The 25,956-nt window shown below is 40.3% G+C and overlaps 2 protein-coding genes across 2 annotated transcripts; both read left to right on the top strand.

Annotated features, from left to right (window-relative positions):
• On the top strand, positions 1-12,197 carry LOC136183306 (protein AHNAK2-like). Its single transcript, XM_065966661.1, has 6 exons — positions 1-324; positions 9,301-9,350; positions 10,109-10,219; positions 11,195-11,308; positions 11,440-11,593; positions 12,190-12,197. Exons 1-6 carry the CDS (start codon positions 267-269, stop codon positions 12,195-12,197), a joined length of 495 nt encoding a protein of 164 aa, XP_065822733.1. The 5' UTR covers positions 1-266.
• Positions 12,012-25,557, top strand: LOC114921086 (neuroblast differentiation-associated protein AHNAK). Its single transcript, XM_029280385.2, has 2 exons — positions 12,012-12,412; positions 12,503-25,557. The coding sequence occupies exons 1-2, from the start codon at positions 12,392-12,394 to the stop codon at positions 24,722-24,724; spliced, it is 12,243 nt and encodes a 4,080-aa protein (XP_029136218.2). The 5' UTR covers positions 12,012-12,391; the 3' UTR covers positions 24,725-25,557.
• Positions 25,558-25,956: the final 399 nt, after the last annotated feature.

Genomic DNA, 25,956 nt, shown 5'->3' with positions numbered 1-25,956 from the left:
CTCAGTGGACAGATCTGAGCGCGGAGAAGGCAGCAGTGAGCACTCTCACTCTAACTCTCCTGTCTCTTGATTTTCTGCAACTCATCCCTCTGTGCTGCGACTGGCGCTCCTAGACACACAGGCTAGCAGAGGACGAGACGGGGGAAGCAGCAGCAGCAGCAGCAGCAGCAGCAGCACCTGCTTAACCCTCCTCCACCAACTCCCTCCCTCCCTGCCAGGCCCAGGACCTCATCTCTGCTGCCGTTGCCTCCACCACCGCTGCCATCATGTGCGACTGTTTCCATCTGGCCTTCCCCAACTGGCACGCCGCCTCCTCAGAGACGGGTGGGCAACACTCTCTCTGCTCTATTTTCCCTCTCTCTATGACTTTGTCTGTGCTGTTTTCTTCCAGAGTTATTCACTGATTCAGCAGCAGGGTTCAGTAGTGCAGTGTGAGAGGAGAGGCTGGGTTTGTGCGTGTGTGTTTTTTTTGATGCAGGGAGAACACAGTGAGTGAGTTTAAGGCGGCTGGTGCTGATGCTGAGTTGTGTTTCTGACCTGCAGTGGGGTGCTGGGTGTGTCTGCAGAGTGCAGGGGAGTGTTTGAAGATGTCATCATCGAGGATGTCAGGCAGCTCCGCACTTTCTCCCACTTCTGTCCCGCTGTGCGTTTGAAGAAGAGGCCGAAAGAAAACAAGACTCGGTTAATGCGGCACTTCCTAAATGAAAACAGCGATAGAGGATACATTCCTGAGGGCAAAGATGAAAAGAGCTTCTTCTGAGAGCAAAAACTATTCCCCAAATTTAAAAATACCCTCACAGGCAAAAACCCCAGAGACGAGCGCTTTAAGGCTGCTTCCTTTATATAAAAGAGGGAAGAGCTACTACCTGTAACCTTGCATCACTTTCACTGTAGGAGCCGAAAAAAAAAAGGAAAGTTTAGGATGTGCAGGTTCTCAAACTTTTGCAGAGAATATTTTACAGGTTACACTGCTCACAGTCTTTCTTTTGATACATTGCAGTCAGAACTCTTCAGGACTATAAATGTATCGTTAAAGAGGACACATTGCTGACATGATTTAAAACGTTTACATGCCATGTATGTAGACGTTAAACATCGTTGTGTAATTTGTGTTAAATCAGTCAAGTTGAGGGACAGTAGTCGGGAGATTCGGCTTTCCAAAGATGAAAAGAAAAGGTTACAGAAATACAAATTCATCTGTCGAGGGACGTCCAAACAAAAATACATTCAAAACAAACATCATCGATGAAATATAGTCATGATAAAGAGATTTTAAAGACACCCACACTGAAGTTTAAAACATCTTATAGATAATTAAAGTGCGTCATCTTGTGCGAGCTTTGTTAAGTGGCGCTGCGTCTGCAGGTTTAAAAGTGTTTCTGAAGCCTTCAGGAGCAACAAGCCGACAGCCAGGGCGATAACATTCAGGATACATACTTAAAATATGCCATTTATTCTGCTCTACAGGATGATTGAAGTTAAGTTACTTTACAGCTGCAAGCGGCAGGTTGTGTCGATTCAGATTCAGATTCTTTATTGTCCCATGAGGGGAAATTTGTTTTGCAGCAGGAGTACAACAAACACAAGGACAGCATCAACAGTAAAGTCAAAATAAACACAAAGATGAAATCCGGACACAACACAAGACAATATGAAACAAAATAAACCATCATAGTAAAATCAGTCTCATACCAAAATGGATATTTTTACTTTATGATACACCAGCCGCTGGTCGCCATGACAGCAGCGCCCCACGTTAGGGATTTGAATTGTTGGAAACATGTCCTTTAAATCTTTCCAAAGGTTGTTGTTTGTAGTGCGTTTTTGTCTGGAACATTTCTCAGTATTTTATAGACACTGCCGGTAAAAAGCATCGATTTTAAAATGTACCTCAACAGTTTTTTTTACGAGGCAGGTGGTTGTGCCAGAGATGAATCAGACAAACCATCTAAGGCAAAGAAATCAAGGCATCACCAACATGGCGTGGTTATAAATTCATGCTTTTATGCTCCTGTTTTAACTCTTTGAGATTTGTCTATGTAGGTTCTCAGTCATCCTGGTCGTGGTTACTTAGAACTATCTTCAACAAAGTCCAGTTGTCTTTGGATTAAGCTTCGAGCACTTTGAGATTTGCATCAAATATAAATTACTTTATGGATACAATTGATTATTTATTGTTATTATTATGAGATGATAACATTGCTAAAAGGTAGAAGAGAATAACATTGAGCCTTAGTAGAGTTTTCATTGTGCCTCTGATATCGTCCTTGTTCTGTTGAGTTTCATCATATGTGACAGATGTTGACTAAAACTAGTGAAGCGCTGATTTAAAAGTTATTATTTTGACTGAAGTCGATCACAGGCTTCAGGTGAATGTTTGCTTTAAGGACGTAAATGTCTGCTGTCTGGTAAAATGTTGAATCCAAAACAACACTGGCTGTGTTTCTATGTTTTTCTACATCAAAGCCCCCCCACCCCCCGCCCACACTTTACCCATAATTCTCCTCATTTACTCTGCTGCTACTTTAAATGAAATCTGCCTGAAGAGGTGGAGAGTTTTGTGTCGCTCTGAAAGGCTTCAGGTGGCGCTCAAGGTCAGAGAGAGAGAGAAAGAAAGAGCTATTAGGAGAGGGAGAGAAAGAGAAAGAAGGAGTGAGATTAGTTTACAGTGAGAAAGGGAGCCAGACAGGAGGGCCAGAGTCTCGACCTCAGTCTGAAGAATCCTGCTCTGCAATCATTATAACACCACTTGGATGATTTGTCTATGTGGCTGCAGCAAAGAGACGATCTTAGCATTTGTTTTTAACCTGTTTGAATCATCAGAGAGGTTGACAAATACAACTTTGAAATGAATATTGAACAATAAGAGTTCAGAGGAGGAGGTTCCAGGAGGTTGATACTTGTTAGAAATATTTATGAATGCTCTCATATTTTTGGTTAATTTCCAATCTTTTATTATTAAATCTATTTCAACTTAGATTGTCAGACTCATCAGGAGAGAGAGGACACTTGAGTCCAGACTTAACAAACTTTGAGTCAGAAAAAAAAGTTCAATTCCAGATCAAATGTAAGAAAAGGCAGGTTATGTGTATTTGTTTACATGTCTGTGGTCGAGATAAACGTTATCTTAGGCTGAACAGCAGTGAGAGTAATCGATTGAACAGATCAAATGTCATTCAAGACAAAAATCGACCTGATGTTTCTCTTACTCAACTAATCTGAGTCAGCCGATGCTCAGGGCTTATGAGGAAAACAAAAACATCAGGAATTGTTGGAAACACAGTTCAACCCTATGGGCAGGTAGCTGACCTGAAGTAAGACTGAGTCTCTCATCGTGGGAAAACATGTAGTAGGAAAAAAGATTCCAGAGCTGTGATGAAACTCGCTGTAAGTTTGCAGCGGATCAATAGATTGAAAGCATGCGCTTTTACGGTCTCATGTTCATATAATCCATGCAGAAAATCTAATTTAGTTTTTTTTTCCCCCTTTCACTCAAATCTTATTATAATTTGGATTGAAACAAGCTGCCCTGCAGTGAAAGCAGCTTGTGTGTCTGCCTGTTGCACTGAAAACTGAGCAGGATCCAAATCCAGGAGCACAAATAATGAGCAGCATTACTTTATATTAGTTTATGAAGAGGGGAGCCTCAGGGAGCCTTCCAGGTGCTCCTCAACAGGAAACACAAACTGGAGCAGAAGGCGGTTATGTAACAGAAGAGCTGAGGACAGGAAACCGATTTTAAGATTTTACATAACATTTCAACCTGCATGTTTGTTTTTGTTCGATCTTGTGATTTTAATCAAAGCTGATTAAAGTAAGTGGACTGTAAAAGACACACAAAGGGTTAAATGCCTCCCTTACTGCTCTGCAGAGCACACAGTGTCTCTGCATGCTGAAGCTGTTTGTGTGCATTTAAATGTGACATTATGCCATCATTTAGGGAATGCATTTTCCCTTTTTATATGCAAATGAGCTTCATTGCAAACACGTCTAACTAAAAAATAATGCTGCTAACATCCACGGCAGGGGCGTGTCCAGAGGGGTCAAGGGGTGGCATGGCCCCGCCTAGAAATCTGATTGGCCACCCAAACATAACATATGAATGTCTATTTCATAAGACAGGTGCACAAGAAAGTAAGGCACTCTGTATTACTTGCAAGGAAATAACTGGCAATGTGTCGGGACCAAAACATTGCAAGTTAGACTGTGCAGGAGTGTGCATGCAAGTAATTTCAGTTCAGACTTTAACATAAATCTTCTTTTTGTGTAATTTAAACATTAAGCTAATGTTGCCATTATCAATCAATCATTATTTGTATAGTGCCAACTCACAACACAGCAAGTGTTATTTTGAGATGCTTTACAAAAGAGCATATGGGATAATATGCGGGAAGGATTTCCTGGCGTTCCTGTTGTCCACACTTCCTTGCTGCTGAGGTGGAAGTCGGGGCAGTCTGTGCGTGCATATCTTATTTTATAGAGTAGGTTTGATTGGTGAAGATAGAAAGGGTAGACAATTGATATTTATGTGAGTGTTTGTGCGCACATCCCACTTCAGGCCACCCCTGCATAAGTCAGAGCCACAGTTGGGCCACCTCAGTCAAAAAAATCTAGACACGCCCCTGATGCACGCGCAGTTAGAGTGAAAAAGTTACCGCCTGCTCAGAGTTGGTGGTCAATGTGCCACAGAGGATGTCAAACACAAACCTTCATGTGATTATGACTACAACTCTCTCTTTGTGTGATCAAAAACTGTGAATAAATTCTGTAAACATTAATTTGAGTTTTTACTACTATGAACATAATCAAGGGTGAAATCAGTCTGACCCTTTCAGCAGCTCATCACTTCTTCCACATGTGTGGAGACGGTCAGGAGCTGTTACGCATGATTGGGATACATGTGCTGTTGGTTTTTCCTTTAAGGTTGTCCTTGTTTGTTCCATTCAAGGAGGAAGCTTTGTTTTAAATGCTGAAATTCATGTCACGTTCAAAGAAAGAAATCAAGAGCAGGGGAAGGTTATGGGGGTGTTTGAGCCTGAATATCATATCATGTGCTTTAGACCTTAAGATGGAGCAGATAGCGGATGAAAATGAAACACAATTGTTGGTGCTATTAGCGACCACAACCTGTTACATGAGAGGTTCACTGTCACAGCATTGTGTGAGGACAGACGAGTTTAAGCATCTACATGTGTGTTGTTTGAAAGCCGACAGCCACAACACTAGTTCATAAGCCTCCTCATCACATCAGCACGAGCACTGAGGGAGGAGCCACACCCAGATCCAGAGCCGCAGTTGATCCCAAATATGATTCATACAGGATCTGCACCACAAAAGACTTCAGCATCTACCGCTCTGTTTTTTTTATGAGCAAATGCAAAGTCAAAGCAGGAAACAGTTAATACTTATTTTGATATATTTCCTCTAATGATAAGTCATAAAAGTGAACAGTACTGAAGGAGCCAACATGTGAATTTTATTTTTCTATTATGTTTTGCTCCTAATAGCAGTTTGACATCTAAAACTAGTGGTTTTCCCTAATTTATTGGTAATTTTGTGGTGAGAGGGTTTGATTATTTTCTGTTGACAGTCATCGTTATCCTTATTGTCATCATCGTGATTATCATCATCGTTTGGCCTTTTTGTTGAATAAATCAACAAACATATCTGGACTTTGAAATGTATTGTTGATATGAACGAGTCACAGGTACAGGCCCATTTAGTCAAAGGCTGCATTCTCCAATCTAAGACGCCACAATAAGTACTATGATGTGATTTTACTTTGATCATTTCCGTCAGGAGTGAGTGTTGATATGCGCCCACTCTCCCACAAGGAGAGTCAAAAACGTGATCTGTCGGTAGTGAGGGCAGAACAACTGGACATCCGTCTGGTGAATAATACAACAAACACATCATCAAGTCATTCCAGGCAGCATCTGAATGCTCCATAAAGCTCACTGCAAACACTGACGCCATGGTCGGCTACACGGGACACCAGCAGCAGTGTGCTAGAGACGTGGCACATGACAGTTTTCAGCCTTGAGGGAGGCGCTCTGTTTAATGAATTTATCTGACGCTGTCCGGCTTCACTTCCTGAAGACACACTGGACCATCAGTGGATCACAAGTCGCTCAACTTAACTCCACAGCAAGAGCAGAGTGAAACATGAACATATAAATCTACTTTTTAAAATGATGATTTACTAGTTTACGTCTCGGAAAGGTCCACCAGATTTTTACAATTATAGTAAAAATCACAGCAACAACAATAGAAATCATATACACCCTAATAATTGATAATTTCTCATTTTCAATTAACATATTTGTGCTTTTAAAACCACACACTGTCTCTCTCTCGTTCACCATACAGCTTCAGGCTGATTTAGACCCTGTTTTGGAGTTGTATGATGAAGAAATTCAGCCTGATGTACTACGTTAGTCGTGCAATGTACACTGAGGCACAACGGCTGATTGTGGACCGATCAGATGCTCCCCACAGGCAGGATGGGTTTCTGCCATGTTTGATATTTTGGTAGAGTTTGATTGAGATGTGCATATGAATTGAAAGCACTCCCGACTTCAACTTCCATCTGTGGGAGTTTCTATCGATAATTGTGAATGCTCCGTCCTGATTTAAGTTGTACAGTGTGAGCCAAAATCAGGAGATGTGGTCGTGTGGCGTAAATGATTCAGTCCTACAGTGTGAGCTGACATTCGACCGCAAATTTTATTCAATTGTACAGTGCAGGCCGGTCTTTAGTAGGGCAAGAAGTAAAGTCAGAGGATCAAGGAAAACAGTTGGGTTCATTGTCTGGTGACCATGAAGTCTGTTAGAATTTAAATTTCCGCAATGGGTTAAGTTGCAGTTAAACCAAATAATTCAAATGTCACAACCATCACTGTTTATGGATAGGTTAAGTAATGGAAACTCTAGACATTAAAGCCATTTTTTGTAAAGTCAGGTGTTCCTCCAGTTCATTACTTTATTCTGCAAAATGTAGGGGGAGGTGGATTCTTTAATAAGATATTCATCTGAAGGTAGCTTCCAGGGCGTACAAAGAGTTAAGTCTCCAGAACACACTTCATTCAGTTTGGGAGTGACACCCAAAGGTAGGCCTGCGACCTAAAAGTGTCCCGCCCCCTTTGTCCATCTGAGACTGAACTAATCACTTTAGCCACTTTGGCAGTCTCACTCCCGCCTGGAATGCTAAAAGGGCAGTTTGGGTAACGTGTTGTTAACACCTTGATTTATTTCCCCGGAGTTGAACCAACAAACAGCAGCAGGTAGGTGAACTATTGATTCTGCATTAATTGAAGGTAATGACGGTGATAAGGACTCAAACCATAGTCGATGTAACGGTGCAGCTGCAGAGGATGTCGGGTATGACATTTCACAACATGTCTAGACTGTGGTGTGTTCAGAGCTGACACGGTGAATCTGTTGTGTTTGTTAAGATTTCTGATCAGGGTGTTAGAGAACTTTAGGGTCTATGATGACGGTGCACGTTGTGTTTTAGACAAGTTTCCGTTTCAGAAAAGGATCTGAGCTGTGGTGTCATTCGATAGCTTCTTTAAATTATCATGAATCATCAACCTTGAAGCAACAACACACCCTGATACAGTAGAAGGTTTTTTCACTCCATCAGTCTCTTAATGCACTCACACAGGCAGTCAGAGCACCTCACATGATATACATTAAGGAAAGAGTGGGGGGGTGACGGTGTGAGTGGTGAGTCGAGATACTCTGGTGTAGCAGTATATACTGTATGTCTGTGCATTAGTGGGCATATGGCTTTGCAACTTCTTGAGTTGCTAATTTTTCTGGAAACCTAATCCACGTTGGGTGACATTTTCCTTTAATTTCTTGATTTGAGTTTAAGGAGTTTAGTGCGTCAGTGAGGCTTAGAAAGGTCGCAGTCCCAGTTCTACAGCTTATTAGAATAAAAATGAATAAGCTGTGTGAGCACAAATAACTTGATCTGCACTGTGAAATGATTGGATTCCTCTTGTAGGGTTCAATAACAACATTTTAATACTTGTTTCTAGTGTTACAACATCTGCTGATCAGAAGCCTAATGATCATGTGAATTCATTTGCCAATTGATTTCATTGAAAAAGAGTGATAGCTAACTCACAAGCGACACTACTCGTTTGAATATGAAGCCAAGGGGCAGTAAACACTGCCATGGAAACAGCAAGCTCCACCAATCAGAGACGTTGTTGTGACACTCAATGATCGTAGGGAGTGTAGATCCTTTCCCCAAGATTGCTAATAAACAAAGTTTTTCTTAATATGAGTTTGATATCATACGAACTTGTGGCTCCTACAGGAGCACAAACCATCGTTCCACACTCAGGTCGCTCGTGGTCAGCCTACCTTGGATGGTTATGGCATACATAATAATCAAATCCTAATAATCAAATCCACAATGGAGAAAATTAATGAGATTTTTACTTCTGGAACCAGCTCGATAGTCAAGCTTTGATTCATGCAAACTTATTAAAAAGGACTTTTCTTAATGTATGCTGTAAATCTAAGCTACTAACACCTGGAGTACAGCACTTCTCCTCCTGATACAATGAACCTCACATTCAAATGGCCTGAACAAATAGCTGACTTAAAATGGAATCAAACCAAGTAAACGTTAGTGAGTAATAATCTGACTAACCACGCTCACATGGAGTCAGACTTCCCCTCCTCAGCAGTCTGCAAAGGCCGACCTGAGAGGCTGCAGAGTCTAATCTGTGGATCGATACATTGGCTCACTTAACGGACGAAGAAGGCAGCAGGTCCCTGGGGGAATTATTGCCAGGAAGAACTCTAAATAGTCTCATCATCGGCTCCAGTGTCTCTCTGAGCCTCAAAACAAGCGTCAGGAGTCAGACAGGGTGGAAGTCTCTGCTTACAGCTCAAAACACATAAATGCAGAAAAACAAGTGCTCGACTTCTAATTATCTGCACGTACAGGTGTGCATCGTCTTTGTAGCCTCACAGTATTTCACACTGACATACATTGTGTTCATGGATCCTTTTAATTGACCGTGGTGTTGAAAGATTTGCAATGCCTTTTTGAGAAAAAGGACTTTGCTCAGATCAAGATTGGCGCTGCTAAAAAATTCCATTGTGCAATTTTCCCTTCAGCTGTTAATCACCATGCAACCTGTTTTTGAGATTAGGTTATTTACATGTGCTGGTGCAGCTTGTTGGAATGAAGTTCTAATATTTCTTGACATTAATTAACAATTCGCTGATGTTCTTACAGAAATGTATGTTTTGTTAATCTGTGTGTGTTTTCTACAGGAGGCGGTCGGAGGCTGAGAGGAGCAGAGCCTGTACCAGAGGACAACTCAGTGAGTATCTTACTTTGACTAAAATAGAAATGAAAGGTTTTTTAAAATATATTTTTAAAGGTTTCTCTCTTGGGCTCACTCAACAGAAACTGAATAAAACTGACTATGTAAGTAAGTCACAGAAACATTTGGAATGTCCTAATCGACTGTTTCAGCCCTGATCTGGAGTCCTAGAAAATTGGGTTGATCTGACGTCGAGTCTGATCTAATTGACCTAAATTCTGATAAAAAAATATGTCTGACACATTTAAATAACAGCCTTCTAAATTGAGCATAACTTACTTTCCCTGAGCTACTTACCCAAAGGCCCTTGCTCAACACTTTTTAAGGTGATTAGTCCTGCAAGATTAATCCTCTGGGGACAATCGATGTCTGTAGCAGTTTTTCTTTTTTTTTTTTTTTTTAATGGGAATGTTTCAAATTATTTTGTAGATAATTTCCTCTGGAATGTGTTTGACTATCAGACCGACTAACACCGCCTTCCCTGGAAACACACAACTAGTGTGACAATTGTTAGATGCCAACTATCCATTGGCAGAGCAAGGTGTGTTCACACTTCATACCTTTGTGGCTCGTTCTTCAAGCAGAGCTATTTTAGATAAGAAAACTGATTTTTTTCAGGGGGCTATGAAGCAGAGATGATGTATATGCAGATGACTGAAAGTGACTCAGATGTCTCTTTAAAATTAATCACAACAGCTGTTTTGGGAATAGACCAGGTGACTGTTTTGGTGCTCACTGACCCGATGTCCACGCAGATATGTGACGAGCCATCTCAGTTCACCGAGGGAGAGAGACCACGTCCTCAAGGATCGTCCCCCGTCGAGGAGTATCCTGAAATGGACAAATACACAGACAGTGACAAAGAGGTACAAAGCACAGACACATCAGCATGCTACACAGGAAATAAACCACCGATCCACATTACAAAGAACTTGTTTTCATAATGTTTAATGACCTGAAAATACAGTGAACGCATCAATTAGGCCAAGAAAGATTATTTTTCATAATCCTTCCAACAGCTGAGGAAAGTAGATTTCTTTATAGCCAGACATTTTAGAAACAGGGTTATTACAGAGACCAGACTATAACCTGGTTACCTAAATAGGCTACTTGTAAACACACTGAGTCCATGAACAGTCTGTTCGAGTATAGATGATCATGGACTCACTCAAATTAAGTTAGAAAAACAGGCTTGTGACCCAGAGAAGGAAGCCTGTGTTTGGCTCATTTAGCCTGACACGGATCTATCTGTGCGCTCAAATCAAAGTAGGAGGTGGATTGTTAAAGTCTTTAGGTAAAGATAAGTGAAAATGAAGAAGACTGGACTATTCCACATGAAGTCACAGATTAAGGTCAAATGTGACAAATATGTAGATAATTTAAAATTTGTATAAAAGCCAAAAGATATTTCACTATGTATTCTTAAACACATAAACTGGGATTTCAAATGTTCAATTTCGATGTTTAGGTATGATTGCTTTTTGTCCTATGAGGAGGCTTGTTACAATATTTGGAAATTAATTTCAAAGGTAGAAGTCAGAAAAAGATGGAACTCAAACAAGTACATTTAAAGGATTAATAAATAAAGTAACCCACTACTAGTGAAATGCTTTTTTATGGTCGTCCAGGCAACATTGTGTGGTCTGAGATGGGCTGTGTTTTGCTTACAAATGCATATAGTAATAATGACCATGACTCAGCTGCTCTGTGTATTAATACAGAGTATTTCATGTATCCTTCCCTTTCAGAGCAAATAGTTTCAAATCCTGTTGATGGATCAACTTCAGTATTATTTTTTGTTTTTTTGTAAGAATTCTTTTTTTTTCTACTTTTCTTTTTAGTGTGAAGCGGAGCATGACCCACATCGCAAAGGTGGGGGTGGAAAGAAAAGTAAAAAGTCTGGGCTTGGGTCCATGTTTGAAAAGCGCTCGACATCAAAGACACACAAACTGAAGGTGAGACGTTCCCCAGCTTCTCCTCTCTGTTGTGTGTAGATCTGTGAATCCCTTCATGCTGTGCTGCGGCGGAGAATGACACACCTCGAGGTGAAGTGATTCTTACCTGTTCTACTTTGATGTGTCGACAGGAAGCTCACAGCCCTGAGTCTGAGGTGATCGTGAAAACAGCCCAAGATGGATGCGCAGAGGGTCTCATTTACGGTGGAGGGGGGAGAGAGGGGCTCTTCATTAAGGAAGTGGTACCAGAGTCCCCGGCCTCAAAAAGTTTGAAACTGAAAGAAGGTAAACTACTTCAACTTCAACTTTAAAGTCCCCAAAGGGCGATTGGTTTTGCAGCAAGGCATAAAAAGGACAGAAAAAGACGAAAGACATTTAAAAAGCTAATGAGGTAAAATGGATAAACAACAGATGATGCTCTTAGCAGCTTCCATTTCAGAAAGAATAAAGTGCTGAATCAGCATGAAATATAAACAGGTCACTGATATTCATCACTAGTAACAAATGTGAACATTTTAACTCACTATACAGTAGTGTTGTAGTCAAAACCGCACTAACAGAGACCAAAGACATACGCGAGACCAGAGTGCTCCAAGACCGAGACAAAAACAAGACATTGAGGGATCGAGACCGAAACAAGACCAAGACCATAATGGGGCATGTCACTTGCTTAGACAGAAACACCGGGACGGTTGCAACCGTAACCGGGAGAAAAAAAAAAAAATTATGAATGAATTTAAGTGATTTGTTTTTTTTAGATAGGAGTTTTCCTTCTGATCACAGAAAAGACATGGCGGGTCTTGATCTAAAATCCAGAGTCCGAAAAATGACCAAGAGAAATGTCTATGAGAATAATTTAACTTTATTCCTTTAAAATTCAGTTTCATAGACTGAAAGCCTTCTCATATAAGTGCTTCTGAATGTTTTTTTCTCATTCACACAGGTGATCAGGTTCTGAGTGCCACTGTATATTTTGACAACGTTCCATATGAGGACGCCATTCAGATTCTGGAGCACGCTCAAGCGTACAAAGTGAAGCTCTGCTTGAAACGCAAACCAGACGTCCCAGAGACCGAACCCATCATGGAATCTGATGTCATCCCCGTAAATATTTTTCAGTTATTTTATCAAAGTCTTTGTGATAAATGGTCTTAAGACTGAAATGTAATTTGTATAATTCTGTTTTCTCAACAGGAGGATGACACGTATACTCCTGAAATGAGGGAGCATGGAAAAACCAAAAGGCGTAGTGATGCCCGCATTTCATGGCCCAAGTTTCATACCCTAGGAAGGAAGTCCCACTTTACGAGGTCTCACAGTTCCTCAGAGGCCGACGAGCAGAGAAAGCTTGAGCTTAGTCCCCCCACAAGTGACACAGAGTCTCCGATAAAATCCCAGGATGCTGTCAAAGGCAAAAAGAGGAATAAAATGAAGCTTTCTTTTCTGAAAAAGAGAGGCCGTGTAGGTTCATCTGAAGATCTAGAAACAGACACGGTGACAACTGGGCAGATCAGTGGCAAAATGGTTTCACCTGAGTGCCCTGAAAGCTCCTCTGGAGAAACCCCTGAAGTCTATGTGACAGCTTCGGAAGACTTGCAAAATGAACAACAACTGACACACAAGATGGAGCTCATAACTATTGATAGCACTTTGAAAACAGAAGATCTAACTGTGGCTCTGGCAGATCAAGAAAGCCCCTCTGGTGCAAAGTCTCCTGAGGGTAAGAAAAAGAAGAAAGAAAGATCTGAATTAAAAATGAAAATTTTGGGGAAGGATAAATCACACAAGAAAGAAGCAAAAGCAAAAGCCTCACCAAAGAGGTTGAAAACACTGGGGGCAAGTATCGAAATAGCAGATCAACCTGAAAATGAAAAGTCAAATGTAATCCCAGGTCTTGAGACACACAAAGAGCTAAAGGGAGATGAACAAGGACCTGGCGCAATCTCAGCCAAACCATTGACAACGCAAACGGACACCAGCTTGCCAAAGGTGGAACTTGAAATATCTGATGTTGCATTGGTGAAAAAGTCTCCAAAGAAAGGAGAAGCAAAAACAAAGAAAGACAAGGACAATAAACAAAAACAAGAAACCAAGACATTCAAACTGCCAAAAATAGGCTTTGGTGACATTGATATTCAAAAAACAAATGTAAATGTTGAGGACTGCACAACTAAAATTGAGCCTCCTACAAGTGATGGTACAGAAGTGAAAGAGGACCCTTACGAACGTCTGTCAAAAAGCAGTCTTTCCAAAACACAACTTCCCAAACGTGAAGACATTGAGATTCCTGGTATGGAGGACTTGTCTAGGAAGACCGCAGCCAGAGGAATAAAAGAACCCAAAGTGGTTTATACAGGACATTATGATGAAATTACATCTGAAACTATGCCAATGTCAATTGATGTTGACAGTGTTAAAGAGGCAGTTTCGAAATTGCCTGGATTTAAGCTGCCTAAGGTTGACACATCTGGTGTGCCTATTCCCGAAGAAATAACTGTGATAGACGCCAATGCACAAAGAATATCAGTCAAAACACCTACAAAAGTTGTAGACAACAAATCAAAACATGAGACACACTTTACTAGGTTTGACACATCGGCCTCTACAAGCATCTCCAAGACCACAGTCAAACTACCAAAGGTCGCACCTGATGGGTTAGCCTCAGAGGTGCTTCTAATTGAAGCCAAGGTGGAAAAGAAAGACAAACCCCAGAAACTGAGTGGCAAAGAGATTAAAACTGAGGTTTATAAACGAGAAGATATAATAATACCTGGAAAGGAAAGTGCAGATGAAGAAGCTGTAGCTCTGGGAAGCGATGATAAGAGATCAAAGAAGAAAACAACAGGGATTGCAATGCCAGACATAAAAATCCCTCACATTGGATTTGACTTTGGAAAACAAAATCTAAATCAGGAAAAAGATGACAATATCAAAGGAGGAAGGACTATAGTCATCCCAGAAGTACAAACGTCAAAAACTGAAACAAAGAAAGCGATGGGGCACATTGGAGGAGCCATATCGGATGTGAAGGTACCTGAAATCGATGGGATTGAATACATTGATTCAGTAAGTGGTTCACAATTTGAAAAGAATGGTGGCATCGGACTTACAGGTTTTGGCGTTAATCTTGATGCTTCAAAGCCAAATGCTGACATCTCCTTTCCAGAGATAAAACGTGAAGCGTATGTTTACGCAAAGGAGCACACATCAATGGACAAAAACATTGATGCAGGGATAAATACGATTGAACAGGAGGGACAGGGTAGCAAGTTCAAAATCCCAAATCTTGGCCTCTCCATGCCAAAGGTGAAAGGCCTTCCAATGAATACAGGACTATCAGAAAAAGGTGTAGATGTTACACTAACAGGAGCTAAAGCAGAGGCTGAACACCAAGAAGTTCCTCGGGTTGAAGTAACTCTTGGGGGCATAGATGTTTCGATTCAAGAGGAAAAGCTGGATGTTGAAAAATCTGAGCTTGCAATCAAAACTCAGCAGACGGATCTTAAACTTCATGGACAAGGAAGAAAGATCACGATGCCAGAGTTAGGAATTAAAATGCCAAAATTGAAGGGGCCTCAATTCGACTTAAGCCTATCAAAGAAAGGTGCCGATGTCAAACTACCAGAGGCCAATGCTGAGGTCAAACTCATAGATGCTCCAGAGATTGATGTTACGCTTGGTAACGTAGAGATTTCTATTCCAGAGCCTGACTTGGAAATCAAACCTCTACAAACTGAAGGTGAACTTGACAGACACGGAGGCAAGATAAAAATGCCAAAGATTGGAATCACAATGCCAGAATTAGAAGGGCCTGACATTGATTTGAGGTTCTCAGAGAAAGATGTTGATGTAATATTACCCAAGGCTAAAGCTAAGGTTGAAACCCCAGAAGGCCCTAAAGTTTCTGTGGATATACAACACCCAAAAAGTGAAGCAGAAATTGGTGTGCAAGGAAGCAAGGTTAAAAAGTTGGGAATCACAATGCCAAAAGTAAACTTTCCTGAAATTGACTTCAGCTCATCTAAGAAAGATGTAGATGTGAAATTACCGGAAGCCAAAGCAGATGTCAGACTCCCTGATGCTGAACTAAAATCACCCTCTGCTAAAGTGGACATTAAAGTTTCAAAAAGCAAATCTGTTGAAAAGAATATGGAAGGATCAACATCCAAATTTAAAATGCCATCTCTCAAACTACCCAAATTTGGAGGTGCTACTCAAAATGCAGGTGTTGAAATATCTAAAAAGAACAAAGGTATTCCAATTCCTGAAACACAATTGAAACCACTTGAGGAAGGTGCAGTTGACATTACAGCACCAAGTGTTGATATTGAGGGCCCATCTCTTGATGTGAAGAAAACACAAGCTGAACTTGATGGAAAAGGACACAAATTCAAAATCCCCAAATTTGGAGCCTCAGTGCCAAAACTTAAAGGTCCCGAAATTGATTTAAGCTTTTCACAAAGAAAGGTTGGTGTACCTGAAGCTAAAGCAGAAGTCAAACTCCCTCAAGTTGAATGTACAGATCCTGATATTAAAGTTGAGATCAAAGCTCCAGAGATTGAAGTTCAACAACAGGATTTTGAAGGATCACCATCAAGATTTAAGATGCCAACATTCAAACTACCAAAATTTGGGTTTGATATGACACATGTATCTGTGGAAGAACGTGATATGGACAAAGATATGAAAATTGAAGGACCTGACCTTAATATTCAAGCAAAAGGGTTAGCAGTTAATATTGCAGCACCCAAAATTGACACTGAAGGACCTTCAATAGATATGCAATCAACTGGAACTAAACTAGATGGAAAGGGAACCAAGTTTAAAATGCCTCATCTTGGAATATCCATGCCAAAAGCTAAAGGGCCAAAACTTGATTTCAACCTGTCAAGGAAAGACACTGATGTCTCATTACCAGTGGCGGAGGTGGATGTTAAACTTCCAGAGGTTGATTTCGAAGCAGCAGATGTGCCATTTCCAGAGAGAATGGAAATTCCAGATGCTAAAGTTGAAGTCAAACTTCCAGAAACCACTCAAATAAATGTGGACATGAAACCACCAGAGTTTGAAACAGACGGATCTTCTCTGGAATTTAAAATACCAACGTTTGGAATCAATTTGCCAAAAGTAAAAGGACCAGAAGTTGACTTAAGCTTATCAAAGAAAGATGTAGATATGGCATTACCACAGACAAAATTAGAGGTCAAACTTCCAGATGTGCCCAAATTTGATGTCAGTCTTGGAAAAGCAGAAGTGACAATGCCAGAGGCTATGGTTAAAGTGAAACAACCTGAAGTGGAACTCAAACCTTTGGAGACTGATATTGAACTTGAAAGGAAAGGTGGTAAGTTCAAAATGCCTAAGTTTGGTATCACAATGCCAAAAGTTAAAGGGCCTGAAATTGATTTAAACTTCTCAAAAAAAGACCTGACCCTATCAGAAGCCAATGCAGAAGTAAAACTCCCTGATGTTGACCTGAAAAAGTCTTCTGCTGAAGTAGAAATTGAGGCTCAATATCGGACAACACGTGACATTGCAGCACAAAATATTGATATTGTGGTTCCTTCACTTGATGTGAAAATAACTGAAACAGAAGGTGTGGGAAAAGAAGGCAAGTTTAAAGTACCAAAGTTTGGAATATCATTGCCAAAAGTACAAGGTACTAAAATTGATGTAAGCTCTCCGAAGAAAGGTGTGGATGTCAAATTACCAGATGCTAAGGCCCAATTCCCAGAAGCTCCTGAAATTGATGTCAAACTTGGTAAAGTGGATCTTTCTATTCCAGAAGCTAAGATTGAGGTTAAAAAACCTCAGCTGGAATCAGAGACCTTGCAGTTTGAAGGTGAACTTGCTGGGCAAGAAAGCAAGTTCAAGACGCCAAAGTTTGGAATATCAATGCCTAAAGTGAAAGGACCTGAATTTGACTTCAGCTTATCAAAGAAAGATGAAGACACCACACAACCAAAAGCCAAAGCAGAGGTTATTCTCCCTGATGTTAAACTTCAAGAACATTCTGCTAAAGTGGAAATTAAAGCTCCTGGGATTGAGGCTCAATCAAGTAACCTAAAAGCATCGCCTTCAAAATTTAAAATGCCCACATTCAAATTTCCCAAATTTGGAGTAACAACTCCAAATGTCAGCGCTGAGGTACCTGATATGGACAAAAATATCAAAATTGAAGGAGCTGACTTAAAAATATCAGTGCCATCTACAGATATCGATGTACCAAAAGTTGAAGCAGAGGTCAAATTGCCAGAGGTGGAAGTAAAAGATAGTTCAGAGTGGGCTGTAAAAGATGATCAGCCGGGTGTTGAGTTTGATATAAAACTGAAAAAGCCAAAGTTTTCACTACCCAGTTTTTCATTTTCAAAACAAAGTGTAAAGGCTCCAGAAGTTGATGTCAGTCTTCAGAGTGTGAATGTTGCAATTCCAGAGGGAAAGGTTGAAGTGAAAGGAGGGGAAGTGGATCTACAATTACCGGAGGGGGAAGCAAAAGTTGATGGTGAACGGAGCAAGTTTACAATGCCAAAGTTTGGATTCACAATGCCTGAGGTAACAGGGCCTGAAATAGATTTTAGTTTATCTAAGAAAGATGGCAATGTGACACTACCAGAAGCCAAAGCTGAAGTCCAAATCCTTGACTTGGAAGTGAAAAAACCTTCTGCTGAATTGGAAATTAAAGCTCCTGAGATCAAGGTGGCGAAGAAGGATACAGAAGGATCACCATCTAAGTATAAGTTGCCTACATTTAAACTACCAAAATTTGGAGTTGGAATGCCAAGTGCTGTAGCAGAAGTACCTGAAGCCAACAAAGACCTAAAAATTGATGGAGCAGACATTAAAATTCCTGAAGAAGTTCTCACAGTTGACATTGGGAGCCCATCAATAGATATGAAAATGACAGGAATAGAACACGAAGGAAAAGCAGGCAAGTTTAAAATGCCAAAGTTTGGCATAACAATGCCTAAAGTAACAGGGCCTGAAATTGATATAAATCTATCAAAGAAGGACATAGATGTGACACTCCCTGAAGCTAAAGCTGAAGTCAAAAGACCCGAAGTTGAACTGCAAAAACCCTCTGCTGAAGTAGAATTCAAAGCACCTGAGATCAAAATTCAAACAAAAGATAAAGACGGCTCACCATCAAAATTTAAGATGCCTACTTTTAAGCTACCAAAATTTGGAGTCAGTATCCCAAGTGCCACTGTAGAACTGCCTGAAACTAACAAGGACCTCAAAATTGATGGAGCTGATATAAAGCTTTCTGGAGACATTCCCCAAGTTGATATTGCAGCCCCCAGAATTGACATTGAGGGCCCATCCATAGAGATGCAAACTTCAGGTACTGAACATGTAGGAAAAGGAAGCAAGTTTAAAATGCCAACTCTAGGTTTAAATGTGCCTCAAGTTAAACAACCTGATATTGATTTAAGCTTGTCAAAGAAAGATGTGAATGTGACACTTCCAGAGGTCAAAGCCGAAGTCAAACTCCCTGATGTTAAAATGAATGAGCCCTCTGCTGAATTGGACATTAAAGATCCTGAAATCAAAGTGGCAATGAAGAACACAGTAGGATCACCAACAAAATTTAAGATGCCAACATTCAAATTACCAAAATTTGGAGTTAGCATGCCAAGTGCCACTGTGGAAGTGCCTGACACTAACAAAGACGTAAAAATCGATGGAGGAGCAGTAAGATTTCCTGAAGAGGTTCTCACAGTTGCAGCACCCAACATTGACATTGAAGGCCCTGCAATAGATGTAAAATCTATAGGAACAGAACAAGAAGTGAAAGGGAGCAAGTTTAAAATGCCAAAGTTTGGAATAACAATGCCTAACGTAACAGGGCCTGAAATTGATTTAAGTTTATCCACGAAAAATGTAGACTTGACACTCCCTGAAGCTAAAGCTGAAGTCAAACTCCCTGATGTTGAACTGCAAAAACCCTCTTCTGAAGTAGAATTTAAATCACCTGAGATCAAAGTTCAAACAAAAGATAAAGAAGGCTCACCATCAAAATTTAAGATGCCAACATTTAAACTACCAAAATTTGGAATGGGTTCTCCAAGTGCCCATGTAGAACTGCCTGAAACTGACAAAGAACTCAAAATTGATGGGGCTGATATGAAAATACCTGAAGAGGTTCTCCAAGTCGTTATTGCAACACCCAGCATTGACATTGAGGGCCCATCCATAGAGATCAAATCTACAGGAACTGAACATGTAGGAAAAGGAAGCAAGTTCAAAATGCCAAGTCTTGGTTTCAATGTGCCTCAAGTTAAACGACCTGATATTGATTTAAGCTTGTCTAAGAAAGATGTGAATGTGACACTTCCAGAGGTCAAAGCCGAAGTCAAACTCCCTGATGTTGAAATGAAAGAGCCTTCAGCTGAATTTGACATTAAAGATCCTGAAATCAAAGTGGCATTGAAGAACAAAGAAGGCTCACCATCAAAGTATAAGATGCCCACATTCAAACTACCAAAATTTGGAGTCAGTACGCCAAGTGCCACTGTGGAAGTGCCTGAAACTAACAAAAATCTCAAAATTGATGGGGCTGACATGAGTATTACTGAAGATCTCAACATCAACATTGCTGCACCGAGCATTGACATTGAGGGCCCATCCATAGAGATGAAAACTTCAGTGACTGAACATCCAGAAAAAGGAAGCAAGTTTAAAATGCCAAAGATAGGAGTATCAAAGCCTAAAGTAAAAGGGCCTGATATTGATATAAATCTATCAAAGAAAGACGTCGATGTGACACTCCCTGAAGCTAAAGCTGAAGTCAAACTTCCTGAAGTGGAACTGCAAAAACCCTCCGCTGAAGTAGAATTTAAATCACCTGAGAAAAAACTTCAAACAAAAGACAAAGAAGGCTCACCTTCAAAATTTAAGATGCCCACATTCAAACTACCAAAATTTGGAGTCAGTGTGCCAAGTGTCACTGTGGACATGCCTGAAACTAACAAAGATCTCAAAATTGATGGAGCTGACATGAATATTCCTGAAGATCTTAAAATCAACATTGCTGCACCGAGCATTGACATTGAGGGTCCATCCATAGAGATGAAAACTACAGGAACTGAACATCCAGAAAAAGGAAGCAAGTTTAAAATGCCGAAGCTAGGAGTATCAATGCCTAAAGTAAAAGGGCCAGATATTAATATAAATCTATCAAAGAAAGATGTAGATGTGACACTCCCTGAAGCTAAAGCTGAAGTCAAACTCCCTGATGTTGAACTGCAAAAACCCTCCGCTGAAGTAGAATTTAAATCACCTGAGATCAAACTTCAAACAAAAGACAAAGAAGGCTCACCTTCAAAATTTAAGATGCCCACATTCAAACTACCAAAATTTGGAGTCAGTATGCCAAGTGCCACTGTGGAAGTGCCTGAAACTAACAAAGATCTCAAAATTGATGGAGCTGACATGAATATTCCCGATGAAGATCTCAAAATCAACATTGCTGCACCGAGCATTGACATTGAGGGTCCATCCATAGAGATGAAAACTACAGGAACTGAACATCCAGAAAAAGGAAGCAAGTTTAAAATGCTGAAGCTAGGAGTATCAATGCCTAAAGTAAAAGGGCCGGATATTGATATAAATCTATCAAAGAAAGATGTAGATGTGACACTCCCTGAAGCCAAAGCTGAAGTCAAACTCCCTGACGTGGAAGTGAAAAAACCTTCTGCTGAATTGGAAATCAAAGCTCCTGAGATCAAGGTGGTGAAGAAGGATACAGAAGTATCACCATCTAAGTATAAGTTGCCCACATTTAAACTACCAAAATTTGGAGTTGGAATGCCAAGTGCCGTTGCAGAAGTACCTGAAACCAACAAAGACCTAAAAATTGATGGACCAGACATTACAATTCCTGAAGAAGTTCTCACAGTTGACATTGAGGGCTCATCAATAGATATGAAAATGACAGGAATAGAACACGAAGGAAAAGCAGGGAAGTTTAAAATGCCAAAGTTTGGCATAACAATGCCTAAAGTAACAGGACCTGAAATTGATATAAATCTATCAAAGAAGGACATAGATGTGACACTCCCCGAAGCTAAAGCGGAAGTCAAACTACCCGAAGTTGTACTACAAAAACCCTCTGCTGAAGTAGAATTCAAAGCACCTGAGATCAAAGTTCAAACAAAGGATAAAGAAGGCTCACCATCAAAATTTAAGATGCCTACTTTTAAACTACCAAAGTTTGGAATCGGTATTCCAAGTGCCAGTGTAGAACTGCCTGAAACTAAAAAAGACCTAAAAATCGATGGAGCTGATATAAAGATTTCCGGAGACGTTCCCCAAGTTGATATTTCAGCCCCCCATATTGACATTGAAGGTCCATCAAAAGATATTAAAATCAAAGGAATTGAACATGAAGGAAAAGGGAGCAAGTTCAAAATGCCAAGTCTAGGTTTTTCAGGGTCTCATGTTCAACACCCTGATATTGATTTAAGCTTGTCAAAGAAAGATGTAGATGTGACTCTACCAGAGGCCAAAGCTAAAGTTCAACTCTCTGGTGTCGAACTTAAAGAATCTTCCGCCAAAGTGGAAGTGATAACTCCACAAGTTGATGTTCAGACAAGTTATACTGAAGGATCACCAACAAAATTTAAAATGCCAACATTTAAATTACCCAAATTTGGAGCAAGTGCTGCACAGGTCAGTGTTGAAGTACCTAACATTGACAAAAACATTAAAATTGATAAGGAAAAGCTGGAAATATCGAAAGAGGGAGTTACTGTGGATGTCACACGACCCAGTTCAGACATTGAAGGCATATCTGTGGATCTGAAAGGTAAAGGAAGTGAAATTGAAGGATCAGGAAGCAAGTTTAAACTGCCTAATTTTGGCATCTCCATGCCCAAAGTTAAAGGACCTGAAATTGATCTAAGTTTATCAAACATAAATGCGAATGTTACACTACCAGAGGCCAAAGCTGAAGTCAAACTGCCTGAAGTTGAATTCAAGGAACATAAAGATGCTACCGCAGTACCAGATGCACCTACAGTTGAGGTTGAGGCCAAGTCAAGGCAACCAAGTTGGACATTTCCTAAGTTTTCATTTTCAAGGACAGGTACTAAAGCTCCTGATGGTGATATCGATTTTGAAACAGCCGAAGTTGATGTTTCATTAGAAGTTGCCAAAGAAGATCCCTGTCCCCCAGATGTTGAAGTCCAGGTACCTTCAGGGGCTATCACAATGGAAGAACTCCCTGCGGTAGAAACTGAATCAAACTTGAAAAAAAGTAGATTTTCGCTACCTAGACTATCTTTCTCAAAGTCAAGCATTAAAGAACCTGAGGTCAGTGCTGAACTTCCACAGGTGGATGTTTCTCTTTCAGCGGGAGAAGTGATAATCACACAACCTCAACTAGAAAGTATCACTGAGCTTGAAACTAAATATGATGGACAAGGAAGCAAGATTAAACTGCCAACTTTTGGTATCTCCATGCCCAAAGTTAAAGGACCTGAAATTGATCTAAGTTTATCAAACATAGATGCGAATGTTACACTACCAGAGGCCAAAGCTGAAGTCAAACTGCCTGAAGTTGAATTCAAGGAACATAAAGATGCTACCGCAGTACCAGATGCACCTACAGTTGAGGTTGAGGCCAAGTCAAGGCAACCAAGTTGGACATTTCCTAAGTTTTCATTTTCAAGGACAGGTGCTAAAGCTCCTGATGGTGATATCGATTTTGAAACAGCCGAAGTTGATGTTTCATTAAAAGTTGCCAAAGAAGATCCCTGTCCACCAGATGTTGAAGTCCAGGTACCTTCAGGGGCTATCACAACGGAAGAGCTCTCTGCGGTAGAAACTGATGTAAACTTGAAAAAAAGTAGATTTTCGCTACCCAGACTATCTTTCTCAAAGTCAAGCATTAAAGAACCTGAGGTCAGTGCTGAAATTCCACATGTGGATGTTTCTCTTTCAGAGGGAGAAGTGATAGTCACACAACCTCAACTAGAAAATATAACCGAGCATGAAACTGAATATGATGGACAAGGAAGCAAGTTTAAATTGCCAAAGTTTGGCATTGCACTACCAAAAGCAAAAGGACCTCAAGAAGAGTTAAATGCACCACAGAACGATGTAGAGATTAAACTACCAGAAGTTAAAGTTCAGGTCAAACTTCCTAAAATTGAAGTTAAGTCTGCATCTAGTGTCGACATGAAAGCATCTGAGACTGAAGCCAAGGCTAAAGACATTGGAGGATCACCATTAACATTGAAAGGTCCAAGTGTAGAGTTCAAGACAGATGTTGAGACACCAACGACAGAAACTGAAAGTCAGGGCTCTCCTAGTAAATTCAAACTACCATCATTTAAAATGCCAAGGCTGAGCTTCTCAAAGCCCAAACCTGAAGACCAATCTTCACCCGTCGAAGCTGAATGTCTAGAAGAACAGCTGGAAATTAAAATCGAGCCGAAAGAAGAGAACAAGTCCCCCAAAATGACTTTGACATCAATTGGTGAAATGTTCCAGAATTTTGATGTGGAATTTCAGGTTCCGAAAACAGACACCATGGAAGGAAATCTTGAAAACGCAAAGGAAGTCCACAAAGCAGATGGACTCAGTGGAAAGTTAGAGGAAAAAGAAAAGGAAACACATATCAAGCAAGATGCTACCAGAAGTCCTGAGAGGACAGGTTGGTTTAAATTTCCTAGGTTTGGACTGTCCTCCCCATCAGAACCTGCAAAGAGTCCTGAAAAAGACAAGAAGGAAAAGAGCCCTGAAGGGGAAACAGTGGATGACACAATAAGCCCTACCTGTTCTGTCCAGTCATCAGATGCCTTTGCTGATATTAGCTCTGCAATGACAAGTGAGCATGTCGGTCTGTCCTTATCTTCTCCAACCAAAGTAACTGTCAAATACTCTGATCCCAACACTGCTACAGGACTCGGAGAGGTGCATCGTAATATCATCACTTCCACCACAAGGACTGAGCTGTTCTCCGTAGAGCCCAACTTGCCTGAGAAAATTACCATTCTGTCATCTGGAGTTTCTTCATCATCTGAAGACACACTCAGACTGGAATCTGGAAAAATACATGTCATTACATCAAACATAGAAGCAACCCCAGAAGCACAGCATGCCAAGCTTCTGACTACCGTCCAAGTGCAGTCAGTCGGAGGCCTTCCTCTTAGATCAGAGGGCAAAGAAGCTGCATCGTGGACTGTTGAAGATTCACAAGGCGGCAAGAAAACAGTCTTTGAGAGACATTTAGTAACAGAGACATCAAGTGAAAGAAGTGAAAGCAAAGAAACAATTGTTATAACTAAACAAATCACGCGCATGTTAGACTCCGCTGAGCACATCTCAGGCGAGACAGCTTCTTCCATTCAACGACTTAGAGAGACTGTGCACTCGGAGAAAATGAGGTTCTTTGATGAAGCTGAAAAATGAAATAGCTTGATGTAAATTATGACTTAAGATATTATCCCCAAATGTCCAGGCTTATTGGCCAGATGGTTCTCAATTTCACCGTCCATCGTGGGACATGGGAAACAGGTTTAATCTACCAATTACAGCAGATAAATTGTCAGTGATCAGGTGTTAATTTCAATCTCTGGTTGCATGTTGTTGACCTGTAAAGAGTTGAAGTAATGTCATTCAAACTGACAAAATGTGAAGTTGTTAATAAGCTGTGCAACTGAGCGTCCGTCCCGCAAAGTTATGACTTTCCCAAATACTCTTGCTTATATATGGCACGAAAGTGAGCCATGCCTTTTGCTTCTGAACATGTATCATATCTTTGTCATTACAAAGTTTTTAATGAACAGCACTGATCATCTTACCGTATTCATCAGATAATCACCAGTGCATTTGATAAAAAAAAAATAATAAAAAAAATGCCTGATTTGAACGAGACTGTTGCAAAAAAACAATCAATGTTAATGACATTCCAAAATATGTTTACAATAATTCAAATGTAAAGTTGACACTAGATATCACCTACAAGCCAACTGTGCAGTATTTGGCAGACAAAGAAATATGTATGTGTAATTAAGACGTTCTTGTTGCTGTTGCTTAAGTGTAAAGACTAAATAGTATTGCAGAGCTGAAATGAGATGCTTATAATCAAACACAGCCAGTGTACTGCTGCAATTATATTTGTATTAATATTTTGCTTAGAAGCTAATTTGCTACAGTAAGAAATATATATGTCAACAGTATGTTTCTCCTCCCATATCACTGTACAAAGTGGAGATATTAAACTGTCTGTAAATAGCTGTTAATGATCTCTGGAGTTTTATTTCATCACTACACTTGTTTGAATTCCAGGAACCAAAGTTTTACACACTAAATAAATATTCTGTACGCAATCATTTGGCTGAAGCCGATAGCTAATGAGAGTCTGTGGTCAAAGTCAGCTAGTTTCAGTCCTGATCAGGGTCAAAGTTTGTGATCTTTTAGAAAAGGTCAATTAAAACAAACTCATGCTTTATGTGTTATTAGGTGTAATTTCAGTATCGTTTAAACTTGGGCCTTATAATTTAATATTTTGACATATTGGAAACAATAGAGAATGGATCCCAACAGAGAAAGACCTCTTTGTTTAAGAGTATGAAATGTGTTTTTTGGTCAGTAACATATGTTACATTGCTCTTTTGATAGCCACCAGACTCCAAAGACAA

This window comes from Labrus bergylta, chromosome 18 (genome assembly GCF_963930695.1).
Source record: "Labrus bergylta chromosome 18, fLabBer1.1, whole genome shotgun sequence".
Taxonomy (NCBI): domain Eukaryota; kingdom Metazoa; phylum Chordata; class Actinopteri; order Labriformes; family Labridae; genus Labrus; species Labrus bergylta.
This window is presented reverse-complemented; position numbering and strand designations above follow the sequence as displayed.